We start from the raw sequence: 17,141 nt of genomic DNA, 5'->3' as shown, positions 1-17,141 counted from the left end.
GGGAGTATATTATACCAGCTTCCGTATGGAGTTTTCATTTACTTTTAATGCACAAAGAGATATTTTTTAAAAAATAATATTTATTTATTATAAATAGTTAATTTTTTAATATATGTAAGTTAGTTATCTAACTCTTGAATTAGTGATAGGAGGTAATAATATAATATTACTTCTGATCTTAATTATAAGACCTCATTTATAATCTATAAATAAAGTCTTATAATTAGGACTGGGAATACTATTTTTTTAGATGTATTCAACACTTCAAAAAATTTTGATACATCCAACACCAAAACAAAAAAAAACTTGTGGTCCTTAATATAAATTCACTTTAATAAAGAAATTAAACTAAAATGAAACTTATATTAAAGAGCAAAGATAATAATGAGTACTAATGTCTACAAATTTATTCAAAGATAATAATGAGTACTAATGTCTACAAATTTACTTCATAAAAAAATTATTTCTATATTACCTAATCCTCCTGTTGACTGCTACTCATACTCCCCCTTTTATATCCATACTCTGGCGTATTTTCAGAAGCTTTTTCATTCATCAAATTAATGCTAGTAGGATAAAGATATGTAGCGGTTGTGTTTTGATCAGTACTCGTATTCCTCTGGTCTTATCTATAAATTACTCTTAATATATTTTATGCATATTAAAAAAAATATAAAATTTATTAACTCTCATTTAAAATTTAATAACTTTCTAATTTTATTTTTATTTAATATGTATTATATTCCATGTAAACAAAGTCAACATCAAAATAAAAAGTAAAATTATACATCTATATAAAAATTTCTCTCAATATCTTATAAATAAGAACAAAAAATTCTCTTTTTCTATCCTATAAATAAGATCATAGGAGTATTTTAGTACTTAAAAATTGGGGTCAGTAAAATAAAGAAAATAAAAATTGGTAGAGATCTGAACTGAAAACCATGTGGAAAGCAAAAATAAAGAAAAGGTGTTTTATTCCGGAGTGAAGCAAAAGCAAGAAAATCATTAGGTCACTAAGTTCGAGAAAGAACAGTTCAACCCACATGAAGAGCCTAATGCTACTCCACATTTCCATAAATATTTTTTTATTGCCTAATCATTTTATTTATGTCTTAATTAAGTATCTCTATTTCTCCCATCCTGCAATAATCCATACTAAAGTATAAACCGGGTGAAGCTACGCGACAAAAGCCACAGATTTTGGGGCCTTAAAAAAAGTTATAATGAAATTACAATAATTGGACCGCACACAATATGGAATATAAAATAATAATTGGAATGTTGACTTATTAAAAAATTATTGATCATTTTTTTTTGCAACGGGATTTCTCTTGTTGCATTTAATATAGTTGATGTGGTCTTATTATTGTCGGGTTCACTAAATACAGCTAGATGTTCTATGTGACTTATTATGGTAAAAGTTAAAAATATATTTCATCCCTCCAAATTTACCTGTCATGATTTCAATTTCATTTTATTTTTCAATATGTCATGTTTTAAATTTTAAAGTATAATTATTATTTATTTCTAATAATACTCTGATCATGCTTTTGTATGATATGTATTTTTTGTCCCCTATGAGGACAACGAATGTATATTTTTTTTCCCTATGAGGACAAGAAAAAAAAACATGGAGGAAACATTTTCTTAATGCACATTTACTATTTTAAGAGTCTTTTTTTTTTCAAAAGAAACGATTGTCACCTTATAAAGTTAATGTAATACTAATTTTCTTTTATTTCACCCTTTCTTTACTCCTCTCCATTTAATTAAAGAAAGAAAATGCTTTTGTAGTCCTATTTATAAGTCACTTCTAACATGTCTTATATAGACCAAAGAAAACTTTAAACTTTATTAACTCTCATTTAAAATTCAATAACTTTCTAATTTTATTCCTGTTTAATATACCGTATACCTCATGTAATCGAAATCAACACAATAATAAATGAAGGGTAAAATTATACTTTATGTAAAAAATATCTTCTCAATCTATTTTATAAATAGGATTAGAGGTGTATTGAATACCTTAATCCTTAAATATCTTTAAAAAAGTATTTATGGGTATATGATATGAGCAGAGAATTATTATTACATTTTATTAATTTTTTTTTATAAATTATATATGTATATCACTCATATATATGTCTGTGTGAGTGTGTGTGTGAAGATTTAATGGAATATATAATATATATTTAACATCGTGAGTTTCCAATCAAGTTGCGTAACGCCAAATCTCCACTCTGTGACTGACTGATCTTCCCTCTTCTGCTTTTGAAAAGCTTTTGCTTCTGCGGTACTCTGCACCATGTGTACGACCACACCCATTTCCTCTCCCTCTTCACCTCCCTACTCTCTCCCTCTCTCTCTCACCATCTAATCTGATTGTCTCATAATTTCCCGATTTTCTTCTGCTCATCTCAATCCAATTCCGGCCCCTCACCTCTCCCTTGCTTTGCTTCCTTCGGTAATCCATCGCTTCTTCCTCATTTTCACCCCAAGCAAAAAGGTCAATGCACCGACTCGTTTTCTCTTTTCTTGTGGATCTGCGTTTCTCCTCGGAGCTCATTCCCGTGTCTGAATCTGTACAAATCTGTCCCGGGTTCTCACAAGCGGAGTTGCATCTTTGAATGGTTTGTGAGTTTGTTCATGGGGTTCTGCTTCTCTTCTGATTCTTGCATTTTTCATTTGGGGCCTCAGAGGGTTGCGGCTTTTGTTCTGAGAACGAGCGGCTGATACGAGGCGTAAGTGAGCGTGAAATCATGACTTCGTTTTGAGTGGTTCTGATTTTGGATGCGTTTTGTCTTCTTGTTGGGTCTCCGAATGTGAAACAGAGGATAGAAAATAGATTCTGGCCTCTATGAACTCGTTCGTGCTTTTACTTACAAGTTTGGACCTGGAAGTTACTTCAAAATTCGGGTTAAATCATATGTCAGAGGCTTTATTTTTCTGAATTCAATACTTATTCTTCCTTCTATTTGTCTTTGCCTTGATCTCTCTGCATTTTAATTGATGATGGAGACTGATTATTTAATTGCATTGGGTTGCAGTTGCACAAGCAAAGCGTATTATTTTTGTCTGATATAGACAAAACTAGAGCATCCAGAGGACAAGAGTATGTGAGTATTTTATAAGAATTAGCTTTTGTCTTGGTTCTTAGTAGTATCTTATCTTATTAGCTTCTCAAATCTCAATGTTCTCATGAAATTTCTGCCACAGAATATCCCCCTCAGGACCCAGTCATGTACAGATCATTCATGACATGTGATGATCCAAAAGGAGTCGTGGAATGTGGGGCAATCAGAAAGTCCAGGTCTGGATCACAGAAGATGAAGGACAAGATGAAGAGCCGGAGGACGGCTGAGAAATCTGAAGCATCTTTTCCAAAAAAGTCAGACAGAGAAGAAATGGTCCCAAAAGGATCCACACAAAGTTCTGTCGATCCATCTTCCTTGCAGCTTATGGAGGTCTCTAGAGGGGCTCAAAGGTTGAACAACATGATTGATACATGGTCTAGGGATAGGAGATGTAATGGAAGGTCTGGAGATATCGCAAAAGATTTGTTGAAAGGAGCTCTTGATCTCCAAGAATCTCTAGTCATGCTTCGCAAGTTGCAAGAAGCTTCACAGCACAAGTCCTGTTCGAAGAAAAAACAGAATGAGAAACCTCAAAGAGGAAGAATTGATGCAAAGATGATGGATTACACTAACAAAGTCAGTGAACAAAGCTATCCAATGGGATATGAAAGACCTTGCCTTTCTGTTGATGGTTCTTCAAGAAATTGCACAGAGGAGCTTAAGAAAGTGATCAAAGACAGTCTGGTTAGGCAAAATCTGTTTACTATGCCAAGTTCTGAAGGATTAGATTCAGCATCTGAAATTCCCTCGACAAGCTCAAGCCAATCTTCTGGGATTCATACTGATAGGCTTTCTGATTCATCTTTTTCATCAGGCACTTCAAAGGTGAGGGGAAACAATCTAGTTGCCAAGCTAATGGGTTTAGAAGAAGCCCCCTCAAGACCACTTCCAGCTGCTGCGCAGAAACAGTTGCAAGGTGAAAAGATTCTGAATCAAAAGAGACCTACATTTGAGATAGATATCCCCAAGTTAAAGAAGACTAGTAATGTAATTGAGAAGGTTGATCCAGAACGAAGGAAGACCCTGAGTGAAATTCTTGACGCTATTCATTTCAAAGGATTCTTGAAGAAGAGTTCTGTCCTAGAGCCTAATCTTTGGATTCATCATTCCGATGATTACCATCCCAAACAAAGTGATGATTTACCGCCAATTGTACTTATGAAACCTCGATGTTGTTCATACCAGGAATCAATTAAATCCCCTGCACCTGTTCCTCCAAAACCAGAAGGTCTATCCCTCAGAAAACCAAAAGCGGAGGTAGTCCCTTCCAAATCATTTAAACAAAAAGGTTCCACCAGCATGGGGAGCAGTATGAAAGATGTAACCAAAAGGCTTACACATGAGGAAAAGCCTAGAATCCTCAACGAGTTCGTGAAACTGGATGAGAAAGCAATGATGCCCGTTGAAAAGTCTCCAAATATGGTGAAATCATATAGTCATATAAGTCATAAACCACAGGTACAGGAGGCAATTGAGAAAAAAGCTAAGGTGAAAACTGTTACAAAAAAGCTGCCAGAAAAGGAGATCATAAGGCCTAAAATTTTGACAAAGTCCCAAGATCGAGGAGAAATTACCTCCACAAAGTCGCGGACATCACCTAGTGAATTGACCATAATCAAGGAGATTCCCTGCCAGCATAGCACAGCTTTGATCATCAGCTCAAAGACAAAAACAACAAAGCATAAAGATTTCAAACAGAGAAAGAATCAGAATAATAGCCAGAAGCTCATTCCAGAGCCTGAAGCAGCTAAACCTATTGTAAGCCTATTTTCCTGTGTTTTGTTCCTCTTGGGTGATGTAGAAGTATTCAAAGTATCATGTAGAACCGAGTTTGATAGCATTATTACTTGATGATAAATGACTCAGTGAAGCAAGAATTTAAGTTTGAGGATTGATACAGTATTCTTCTGTACAGGATGAACAATCAGGACGGGAAGAAGAGAAGAGTGTTGCTGTTCCTTGTAAAGATGATTGCGCTGAGATTAGAACTATAGCTGAACATGCAGTTGAATTTCCAGTGGAACATGAAGTAGATGCCTCCCCGAGTAAGATAGATGGTTAGTTTTGCGTGTCTACTCACATATCATATTTATTGACAGTAATCCTTGTATTAATTTGAGAGTGCATCCCCTTGTTAATTTACAAAGCAATTTTGAAACAAGGTTGTTGGTTGAAATTCATAAATCATTCACCTGTCAGGGTGTCTTTAGTAGCAAATTCATTAATTATCAAAAGAGAAGTTCCTAGGTTTTCAGTGACTAGAAAGAATCAACATCAAAGGATACTGTTGGATGGTTGGAACCCATTCTAAAACATTTCTTTGAATAATATGTTAATGTTTAGCGGACACATGTTTAACCTTGGAGTTCTATCAAAACTGAGTAGATGTTTGGTAAATACTTATTCTATACATATAGAGGCAGTGCAATGGAAAGCTACTACAATTTATGTGAACGTTACATGGTGACATTAAGCACTATATAAATAGCTATATGCTGTCATTATCATCACAACAGCAATGAGCGAAGACCTTCTTGATTACATGACTAGAATTTCTTGCACTTCCTATATCCTTGTATAAATATTTGTTTGAATTTTCCCTCCCTTTGTATTATCATGCAGAAGATTGTTATCAGAGCTCGAACTCTTTAGGTAATGATGTTGCACCATTAAAGGTTGAGCACGGAATTGATGCTACTTCTGCTGAAGAAGCTTACGGTGGGGAGTCAGATAGCAATGCTGACAAACAAGGGGCTGAGCTGAAATATTTTCTTTTAACCAACCCATTATTTATTGGCCATGCAGAGGAGCTCCTCAATCTTGACGTGGATTGTCCCATGACCCAGCAAAAATATGAAATTAATGGGATAGCCAATCCCAGACTCTATTTGGATTGTGCGAAAGAACTCGCTGAGCGTAAAAGCCTGCAAGATTCACATCCGATCTTGCTAACTCGGGCAGGGAACTCAAGAGTACAGATCTCTTTAGACAAGTTGGTTGAAGAAATCTATAATGCCACTGAGAAGCTGAAGTTTTACACTATGATCTCTGCGGACAAATTCTCTGTAGATAATGTTTATGCCATGATGAAAAGAGATATAATGTGCCATGGGCTGATAAATGGAATATGGGACTGGGGTTGGAGGTATGGATTTTCTGCAGATGAATCTGAGCAAGTTGTCAACGAAGTAGAAGGCCTAGTTTTAAGTGGGTTGATTGAGGAGCTTATTGTGGATTTATGATTACATGTTATGAAACATGTGGATATGCAGTTTTCAATAGTCAACAACTAAACTATTGCATGTCATATAATGTCTGTACACGGAACAGTTTAGATTGAATTTGCATACATAAAACTCGTGCGTGAATTCAATTTTAGCTGTTCAAGTACAAACACTAGGCATGCAAAAAATTTCATATCTTACCATCTATTGGGGGTTTCTTTTAGGCCTAAACATAGAGGTTGATTAAACTGACCCAAAAAAGAAGGAATAGTCCGCTGACTGTGATATTCTGCCTTGGAAGGAACTAAGAGGGAGATTATATTTGTGGATTACATATCAAATGGCCGTTGAAATTTTAAAAAGAGAGGATTTAGTTAGAGCAATTTAGTTAAGCTTTTATGAATCAAGTATATTTCTTGTACCCTTCTCAAGTTGCCATATTCTTTGTGGCAGTAGTAAAACCGAGATGAATGCATATCAACATCTATTGCTTCAGTCTAGAAATTATCTGACTCGTAAAAAAATAACTAGCCAATTATATTTTTGATAATGAACTAGCGAATAATATTGTTTGCATAAATTAAAACTTACGCTAATTGTTGAGGGCATAAATTGATAAATTAGATAAACCCTTTAACCATAATGATGTGAATTGACGGAAAGAGCCATGTTTTCTCTTCTATTTTCCCAAAGTACTCTGCAAAAAGGTATGAACGAGTCAAAGGCTCCGTGCAGATATTACAACAATCAGACCTCCAAATGAAAGTGAAATTGTGAGCTACACCGTGTTGTTATCTATTCTCTTTTTCATGTCTTATGTTCAATACTGCTCTGGTTCTATTTATAAAATAGAGAAAATATATTTTTTAATCCTATTTATAGGATACTGAGAGAAATTTTTGTATAGAGGTATAATTTTACCCCTCATTTATTATTGTGTTGACTTTATTTATATGAAATATAATAGATATTAAATAGGGATAAATATGAAAAGTCATTAGAATTTTAAATGAGAGTTAATGAAATTTAAAGTTTTTCTTAACACGTGTGAAACATGTTAAAAATATTTTATAAATAGGATCAGAGAAGCATGTTATAGAAACGTAAACCAAATATTTGAATTGGACAGCTTAACAAAGACAGTACTTGCATTTATTGCCACGACTCTCCATTCTTATATGCCAGGTAAGTTTCCCACCATGGGGGGGCAAAAAAAAACTCACTTGATAATTGCATCTTTAAAATAAATATTTGGAGGAGTGCGTGAAGTTTTAGAGATGGATTTGAAGCAGGTAGGCAGAATATGTATTAATGTCAAATTCGTTACAAAGTCTCTCTGTCATTTTGACGTAACACTCCTATTTTGGCTAACACACTTGAGGCAGAGAGGATAGGAATCTGGAAAGTGAAAACTCTGCTTAGTGAAGATGATGGAGACAGTTCAACCTTCAGTCCCTTTGTGATATACACAAGTCTTATATCTCTCTGTACAAGGTTCATAATCATCCTCTGCTCGCCGTTCAAGAGAATCGAACACCGCCTATGTAATATAGCCTCTCTGATGTTCCCAGATTAAGAAGAGTCTCCTTTGAAGATCAGGAAATTAAGGGTTTCCAGAGAGAAGAAGATGAAAGTTCCAGGTGAGTGACTGAAAAAGCACCCAAAATTGGAACCCACCACACATTGCCACCCACCTCCATACATCTTATCAAACGCCTGAAAGATCCCACAACAAACCCATGAATCGATTCAAAGAAATAATCGAACCCCAGAAGCAAAGTTTGGATCTTGTTAAGCTGAAGCAAACTATTATTAGTTTACCTTCTTGATGTGAGCGGCAATAGAGACGCAATCAGAAACGTCAAAGAGATCAAGGGCATGAGAAGCAGAGGACATGGCTTGGATTTGCATCTTCAAAGGCATGTCTGCTTCTTTGACTGTAGCTTTCCCTTCCAACATCCTTTTTTTCGCCTATCAGAATCACTCTCAGTCACCGAGGAGTTCAATGAAAACACACACCTGTTGTTTTATGCGAGGATGCTCTGTCTCTTGTTTAAAGTGGAGACGGAGATCATGGGGTGGTGGGGGCAGATTCTATGGATGAGATTCTCGCAGCAAAAACTAAAACCAGCAGAGCGGAGATTCGTGCATAAATGGGAAATTGACCGATACGATAAGGTGGCATCAATTTGAGGGGGGCACGTAACTCAGCTATTTCTGCGTGCAATCCTGTCAGCATCTGCATATTTTCATTATTTTGCGAAGTGCTTGGAATATTGTATGGGGGAATGGGAATTAAAGTGGGGATAATTGAATAAATAATAGAAAAAACTGCTGAAAAATGCTCCATTGTAAATTTTATTAAACAAAGGTATCGAGTCGGGTTTACAATGTTAAGTGCAGTACATTTTCAGTTAACGTGATTCTTTTTTAAAGTATACAGTTTATCCTTATCTATGTACTACTTCCGGTCCTAATTATAAGAGTCAGTTAACTAATTTGAAGAAATTAAAGAAATAAGTTGAGTTAGTTATTTGTCCTAAATAAGTGTTGTCTTTTCTAAAATATCCCTATTGGGGAAAAAATGTATAAATATAAGAGACAAAATGGATTGGGGTCTTATATTTAGGATCAAAATAAAAATCAAACAAGATATTATATTAATGATCAGAGGTAGTAGCATGTAACAGATAAAAGACATTTGCTGGTACAAAAAAAAAACAGATAAAAGACATTTGTATATAATTAAAGATGCTTTATATACAAAAATGGTTGATCCTACTAAAAATAAGTTATATTCCTTTAAGGACCTAGATATTAGGTACCTTTTAGGTGATAAATTTGGTAATAGAGAATTTTTTAGCAATTTTCGGGAAATAATAACACCTTGAAAACTAAAAACCAAATAACCGATAATCTGGCTAAAAAAAGTTTCAAAAAATATAATTTAGAAATTCTTAAAGCTCATTTAAAAGCGTTGCGAATTTAAGTAGATTTACTTTCCGTTCAAACATTTTCAATTTATATATAGTTTAATCTTAGTTTTCAATATTTCTAAAATTAAAAAGTAAATATACAGTTGCCTGGATAAAAACCATATTTTTAAGATTATCTTATGTTCAGTGTTATTGGATCATATTTGAATATTGACACATCTCAAATGGAGATAAGATAATTATTCTAAAGATATTCTTTATATAGAAATAAGGGGAAATGGCAAATAAAGACCCTTGAAAATATAAAATGGCAATTTGGGTACTTCAATTCATAAAATTGCCATCAGAGACCGGGTCCTAGATTGCAATTATGAAATGAAGCTCAAATGACTAAAATGCCCTTCCTTTTCTCTTTCTTCCAGCACCTCATTTCTTTCTCTTTCCTTCTTCTCTTCCTCTCTCTCTTTGTCCTACTCTCCCTCTCTGGAAACGTAAATTTCTGACTTCCTTTCTCTCTCTCTCCCCCCCTCTTTCTTCTCTTTCCTTCTTCTACTCTCCTTCGATTTCATTCTTCTTCTCTAGAACCGTGACGTTCTTCTATGTTTTTCCCAACCCATTAATTTGCAATGGGAAAAATGAAAACATGTTAACCGTGTAGCTTCCATATTTAATTTTCTGCAAAACATGTAATGCTAATAGCCTAATATAGTACTCTTCATATAAAAGCTCTCATTCTCCATAATCTCTCTTTATTCTACAACCTCATCTCCTACTGATATACTCGAATTAACAACTGTTACCTCCTTTATTGTAAAAAACTGGTTGTTGTCAAAGAATTCTGGAAATTATCATTTACGAAGAGAAATGTAAACTTGTATAAAAACCTTATCAGAAGTGATAAGTTCACTATGACAAATGATAAGCTGAGTATGATAAATAACAAGTTCTCATAAGGTTTTCATACAATTTCAAATTTCTCTGTTAAAATGACTAAATTTTCATATTGATTTATGAAATGACAAGTTTACTATGGTAGATGACAAGTTGAGTTTGACAAATGACAAGTTCCCATAAGGTTTTCATACAATTTCAAATTTCTCTGTTAAAATGACTAAATTTTCATATTGATTTATGAAATGACAAGTTCACATAAGGTTTTCATACAATTTCAAATTTATCTGTTAAAATGACTGAATTTTCATATTGATTTACGAAGTGAAAAGTTTACTATGACAAATAACAAGTTGAATATGACAAATGATAAGTTCCCATAAGAATTTCATACAATTTTAAATTTCTCTATTGAAATAACTGAATTTCCACATTGATTTATAAAGTGACAGGTTAACTATGACAAATGACAAGTTGAATTTGGCAAATGACAAGTTTCCATAAGGTTTTTATACAATTTCAAATTTCTCTATCAAAATGACAGAATTTTCACGTTGATTTACGAAGTGACAAATTTACTATGGCAAATAACAAATTGAATTTGGCAAATGACAAGTTCCCATAATGTTTTCATATAATTTCAAATTTCTCCATTAAAATGATTGAATTTCTACATTGATTTACGAAGTGACAAGTTTACTATGGCAAATAACAAGTTGAGTTTGGCAAATGACAAGTCCCCATAAGGTTTTCATATAATTTCAAAAAAATGAATGAATTTTCACATTGATTTATGAAGTGACAAGTTTACTATGGCAAATAACAAGTTGAGTATAGCAAATGACAAGTTCCTATGAGATTTTCATACAATTTCAAATTTCTTCGTTAAAATGACTGAATTTTCATATTGACTTATGAAGTGACAAGTTTACTATGGCAAATGATAAGTTGAGTTTGGCAAATGACAAGTTCCATCAGGTTTTCACACAATTTCAAATTTCTCTGTCAAAATGACTGAATTTTCACATTGATTTACGAAGTAACGAGTTTACTATGACAAATGACAAATTGAGTATAGCAAATAACAAGTTCCCATAAGGTTTCATACAATTTCAAATTTATCTGTTGAAATTAAAATTTGCAGATTTCTGACAGCAACTACTTCTGATAAGCAGTAAATGACAAGTTTAGTAAGATTAATGACAAGTTCAGTGAGTTGAACCCCTTGTACAAGGAAACTAATTACGAGCTACACCTCATGCAATCTTGAGTCTTACATTCCATCATAAAGTTGACTTCCATTCCTCATTCACATGCAATGAATCATCCAAGCTTTCATTCTTTAAGGAGGAGTAGATTATGAACTTGTCACCACCAAATTGAAATGTATTTCCTAATCTAACCATAGTTCTCAAAGAATTTCTTGACACCTTGTTCCATTTGGAAGAATTATCCTGTATGCAAGACAAAATCCAATATGATCTTGGTATGTTTTCTGGGTATGTAAACACATAAAAGTTCAAACTATATATAAAAAGACACATACACATTAAAATAGCCTTTGACTTTCTCCATGAAATTGATAAATTGACTAATGAAAGTTAATCATGAATTTTCATTTCTTGATTTCCTCCATAACTGTTCTGATATATCCAAGGTGATAAAAGATGAATCAAATAATGTTGCAGATTTGGTACTTAGTTCAAGCAGGGGCAGAATATCACACTCTGTAAGCATTACACATAATCTTAAACAAGCATAAAACAATGCTCCAACATGCTTTGCTACACTGTTCCTTCTCTCTCCGAGACAAGGAATAATAATTTCAAAGTAGATTTTCTATTCAAAATCCAACAAACCATCGCAATATTATTTTGTTACAAGAGATAATAGTACAAGCTGAAACTTTACCAAATATTCTAAGGTACAGATCCTTCTTCGCTGCACCAGGTTTGTGGCTATGGAAGGTGGAAATGGAGATAGGGTTTTGAGCTATGGTGAAAGAATCAGAACATAGCATCGCCTTTCTCTCCCTCTAAATTCTGAAGTGAGAGACGTGGCTGAGGTGAGGACTAGAGTGTTATGCTTTGAGCTTGATTCAGTAGCAGTAAAGAGAAGGACGAAGAGAGAGAGAGAGAGAGAGAAGAAAGAAAAAGAGGGAGGGGATGAGACGGAAGGAAGAGAAAGGGAATGACATTTTTGACTTTTCTCCTGCATTTCATAATTGCAATTTAGGACCCGGTCTCTGATAGCTATTTTGTGAATTGAGGTACCCAAATTGCCATTTTATATTTTCAAAGGTCTTTATATGCCATTTCCCCTAGAAATAAACTCAAATCCTAGCTCTGTAGAAAGTATAGTTTGTAGTACAAACTCAAATACTATTTTAATTTTAAATATAAGATCTAAGTTGTAGTTAGGAGTAGTAGTATAACACTTCCTAAGACAGGAATTATAACACCTTTTGGTCAGATAACTGTAGCACTTCATGTTTAAACATTTATAACCCGTTTTATAAAAAACAAAAAATGTTGGTTCCTTAATGAAACAGCATTTTATTACAATTTTTAATATTTTGAGTTTAATTTAATTTAATTTTTTTATTACTTTCAATATGTATTGTATATAAATAAGAGATTGTTTATTCAACTAAGGTGGTTGGTTGAGATTTCAAAACCTTGAAATGTTACAATGTGATTATTTCCTTATTTATTCCCAATATCTTTTTTTTTCCCGGAGAATTATAATGTGACCTCTAAGAAAGAAAATAATAACTAAAAAATATCAATAACAAATTAAAAATTGTCATTTCATATGCTGTAACTTATTATTATAAGTTATTTAGTTGTTATTAAGATTTTTGATTAATTGTAATTTTTCCTATTTTCTTGGAAAAATTCTAGATAAATCCTTTCGAATATACATAATTCGAGATTGAGTCCTGGAACTGTGTAAATGACAAAAAGGGTCAATGACCTAATTTGTCATTTATAAAATCAAGAAGAATTGACAATTATGTCCTCATTTGTATTCATTCACTATAATAATTTAAGAAATCACTATAAAGATTTAGGTGTTATCTAGATTTATGTAGAGAATAACTATTTATTTTTTTCATAGTCAGGAATGTCCCATAAAAAGGTACCTTGTTATTAACTACAACTAATCATGTAATCACTAGAACAGTGTAAGTATTACCTAGATTCGTTTAGAGAATAACTACTCACTTTTGCCTTCATTTGTATTTATTCACTACAATAATTTAAGAAATCACTATAAGGGTTTAGGCGTTATCTAGATTCGTATAGAGAATAACTACTCATTTTTTCGTAATCAGGAATGCCTCATGAAAAGATACCTTATTATTAACTACAACTAATCATATAATCACTCGAACAGTATAAGCGTTATCTAAATTCGTTTAGAGAATAACTACTCACTTTTGTTTAATCAGGACAAAATTGTCAATTTCTTTTAATTTTACAAATGACAGATTGGGTCATTCATTACACAATTTCAAGACCCAATCTGAAATTGTGTATATTTGAAGGGTTTTATCTAGAATTTTTCCTATTTTCTTTCCCTTTCATAAACAAAAAGAGGAAAAATGGACAGAAACAGATAGAGATGGAATGACCGGGATCCGTGACCCACGCGTCTGAAAGCACGTGGACCACCTCCCCAGCAGCATAAATAATTTCGGCAAATTTATAAACTGATTCTGCTGACTCAATCCATCCGACAAAGTCTAATAAAACTAAATATATTATAATTATTTAATTAATATTTACAATAATTAAAATTTTTGTAATATTTTTAAATATATATTATTGCTATTATTTTGTAATAATTTTTTGTCTTAGCATGGGAGTTTATTAGTAACCAACTCAACACTTTATACGTGTGTGCCTATTATATGCATATGGAAAAATTTCATTAAAAGTCATGAATTAGAAGAATCTCAAATCATGTTGATAAATTTCACAAATCCTTAACTGGTCCATATAGGGAAGATTGGGATAAATCCGCATTAAAAATTTAATTAGCAAATGGGACTTAAGAATTTTATGCAACTCAATTTCTTTTTGTGCAACTTATCTTCTCTTATGTGTGCAATGATCTTTTTTTGTGTGATGTACAACTCAATTTTTCTTTGTGCAAATAAAATTCTCTTATATGCAAGTCATCTTCTTTATGTGCAAACTAATTCTTTATATTCAAATAATGTTTTGTGTAAATTATCTTCCCTTTATGCAACTTATCATCTTTTGTGTGAAACTAATATTCAAATGAGATTTATTTCTAATTTTCCCGTCCATATACTCAAACTAAAATTTGTGAATTTAGGCATTTTATCACATCACTCCTTTTTTTTTTTTTTAAATAACCTCTTTTTTAACTAAAGGGACTCCTGGCACAACTAGCAGCCTGCCACCAGTGCTCGGGGCTCTTGCAATAATAGCCAGTGATCGACTAAGCGGTATTGATAGTTGATAAATTACTAAAAAAAAAAAATGTTAACAGTAAATAAAAACTTGTGAATGGATAAATAGTATTGTTAATTTCTAAATTATTTTGCAATTGAATAGCAATAAAAATTACAAAAATTTTAATGTGAATAGGTGATAAAAAGTTGCGAATTAATTGTTAGACTTGTTAATTTTTAAGATTGTGTTGCGATTGAATAGCAATAAAGGTTTATTAAAAAGATTTCACTCATCAATAAACCTTTATTATCATGGTTTAGCAATTCAAAAATTTCCAATGACAAGTTGAAATAAACTTCTTATATTTATAAATAAATAATGGTAATTGGATAAGCTAATTAGATAAAGAGCACACAGTCATAGTAATTCTTGGTACAGAGATTGAAACCGCCAACGGATAAGAAGCACACGGTGAACATGATTCTGGGTGATCCTATGGAGAGACATGACAAATGAGATAATGAAATTTCAAATTAGAATGAGGTGACAACGTTGTGGAAATCAACTCATCTTATCGTCACCTTTTACTTTTTTGCAATGCTTATCACATTTTACCAAGGAATCACTGCCTTGTCTTAATTTAATTATTAGTTGCCATAGGCTTCAACAAAACCGTGTCAATGTCAAAATCTTCACCGCCAAGCATTTCAATTGATAAACCATGAACGTGACTTGACATCCCAAGGGGAATTTGGACTTTATCCGATCTATTCCTCGGATTTACATTATCATTCCTTCCTTGGCTTCATATATTGCACTAACTCCTCGGGTCTTTAATATAAGAGTCGGTTGATTAATTTGAATAGGTCAGGAAAGTTTATTTAGTTAGTTATTTGTGATAAATAAGTATTGTTTTTCTTAAAATATTATTATTAATAATATGTATTAGTTGGAAATAATCATATGAGGTCATATGTATTAGCTAATCATATACCCTTGCTAATACATAGAAATAAAACTCTTTTTAGTATCTAAAATTTGACCTCATTTTAATTTTGGTTTTTAAAAATTAAAACAAGTGATTTTTTTTTTGGGGTAAAAGAGAGGGCCAAATAAAAAGGCTCAAACAAATAAACAAGTTTGAGGCCTCTATAGATAGCCCACTCCTCGGCCTCAAAAACAAGTGATTTTGATCCTTAAAACTTTGTTTTGGTGATAAAAACACTGTTTCTTGTATCAAAAAAAAAAACACTGTTTCAAGCACAAAATTTTTTTAGATGGACCAAAAAGAAGACAAAATTTCATGGACTAAAAACCATTGGGTTCAAATTTAAGAAAGCAAAACCAAAACAACGTACAACTTCAAGAGCTAAGGATGATATTACATCCCATTCCAAATATAAAGGTTACACTACAAACTAGCTCTTATATTTAGAACATAAGATTATATTAATCATAATACTATCTTAATTCTTAATATAAAAGCTAGTTGAAGGGTTAAATTTGGTCCTAATGTAAAATCTTAATCTATTTTGTCTCTCATCTTTCCTCAAAATAATCCTATTGATCGTAAAGACTTCTCACTCTAATGCAAATGATTGAAGAGAATAGTTTAAGGAGATCAACACACATTTGTGACAAATAACCAGTTTAACTAATATCCTTGATATCCTTAAATCAGTTATCTAACTCCTATATTAAGGATTGGAAGTAGTATATACTCAGGAAAATCATTTTGCAAGTGCCTATAATTTTCCTCGATTTTTAATTTGGTATTTTGTATTTTTTTCCTCTTAATTAAACACTCTAATTTTACTCTATTAGCTTCTGTAACTTTACTCTATTCGTACTGCTAGCCCCCGCATAAAAGGCCGATTATGCTAACAGAGCACAATTATAGTGCCTATTTAGAGCAGAAAAATACAAAGGTTAAAAACCAATTTTAGCCCGCATATGTTCTAGCTGGGCTTGGGTAAGAAGACAGCCCCTATTTCTGGCTGGCTACCAAGAATTAGCTCGAAAAACTAATGGCCTGCTACAGTTCAGCCTGCGAGCCAGTCCGTGGCCCGTGGCCCATATTCTCAGTACTAGACTATGATGGAAATAGCAAATGCCTAGGGAGAAATAAAATTGAAATATGGCCATAATATTATTATTTTAAAAGAGTAATACGTTAAAAATAAAAGATGTAGGGAAAATAATGATGGGTAATTTTGACATTGCTCATTTAGTCCCATGAATAATAGATGAAAAGTATTTTTATTACTAAGTTTGTTTTGCACTTTATTTATTTATTTATGGGTTAAGATTTATTTTTATTCGGACTCTTTAGAATTTGGTGACTTCAACTCCATTAACAACTACTTATGAATCTTTTTTTGGATTACACCCATTATCTTAAGTTTTGGATTGAACCAATCCATTGACACAAATAGTTCATGGTAGAAAATTGAGTTATTTGGGCCCTGGAGGATTGACAGGACGTTGTAAGTATCTAAAAGTTTTTTTTTTAAAGGACAATGGAAG

General features: G+C 32.7%; 2 protein-coding genes across 6 annotated transcripts; one reads left to right on the top strand and one right to left on the bottom strand.

Moving 5' to 3' along the window:
- The first annotated feature begins 2,333 nt into the window (after positions 1 to 2,333).
- LOC114744463 (uncharacterized) lies at positions 2,334 to 6,719 on the top strand. Of its 5 annotated transcripts, none has more exons than XM_028932635.1 (5): positions 2,334 to 2,744; positions 3,051 to 3,115; positions 3,220 to 4,895; positions 5,053 to 5,194; positions 5,760 to 6,719. In XM_028932635.1, the coding sequence occupies exons 3-5, from the start codon at positions 3,243 to 3,245 to the stop codon at positions 6,377 to 6,379; spliced, it is 2,415 nt and encodes an 804-aa protein (XP_028788468.1). In that variant the 5' UTR covers positions 2,334 to 2,744; positions 3,051 to 3,115; positions 3,220 to 3,242; the 3' UTR covers positions 6,380 to 6,719. The 5 variants fall into 5 exon arrangements, with proteins under 5 accessions (XP_028788468.1, XP_028788471.1, XP_028788470.1 ...); XM_028932638.1 differs by having other exon boundaries at positions 3,051 to 3,119; positions 5,053 to 5,182; XM_028932637.1 differs by having other exon boundaries at positions 3,051 to 3,119; positions 5,763 to 6,719.
- A 920-nt stretch (positions 6,720 to 7,639) lies between these two features.
- On the bottom strand, positions 7,640 to 8,385 carry LOC114744465 (dynein light chain LC6, flagellar outer arm-like). The gene is made up of 2 exons (XM_028932639.1): positions 8,183 to 8,385; positions 7,640 to 8,077 (listed from the first exon to the last, which is right to left on the bottom strand). The coding sequence occupies exons 1-2, from the start codon at positions 8,318 to 8,320 to the stop codon at positions 7,934 to 7,936; spliced, it is 282 nt and encodes a 93-aa protein (XP_028788472.1). The 5' UTR covers positions 8,321 to 8,385; the 3' UTR covers positions 7,640 to 7,933.
- Positions 8,386 to 17,141: the final 8,756 nt, after the last annotated feature.

The sequence above is a fragment of the Neltuma alba genome, unplaced genomic scaffold (assembly GCF_004799145.2).
Source record: "Neltuma alba isolate B1F8T4 unplaced genomic scaffold, ASM479914v2 tig00004371_pilon, whole genome shotgun sequence".
Classification (NCBI taxonomy): Eukaryota; Viridiplantae; Streptophyta; class Magnoliopsida; order Fabales; family Fabaceae; genus Neltuma; species Neltuma alba.
Note: the sequence above shows the minus strand (reverse complement) of the source record. Positions and strands in the feature narration are given on the sequence as shown.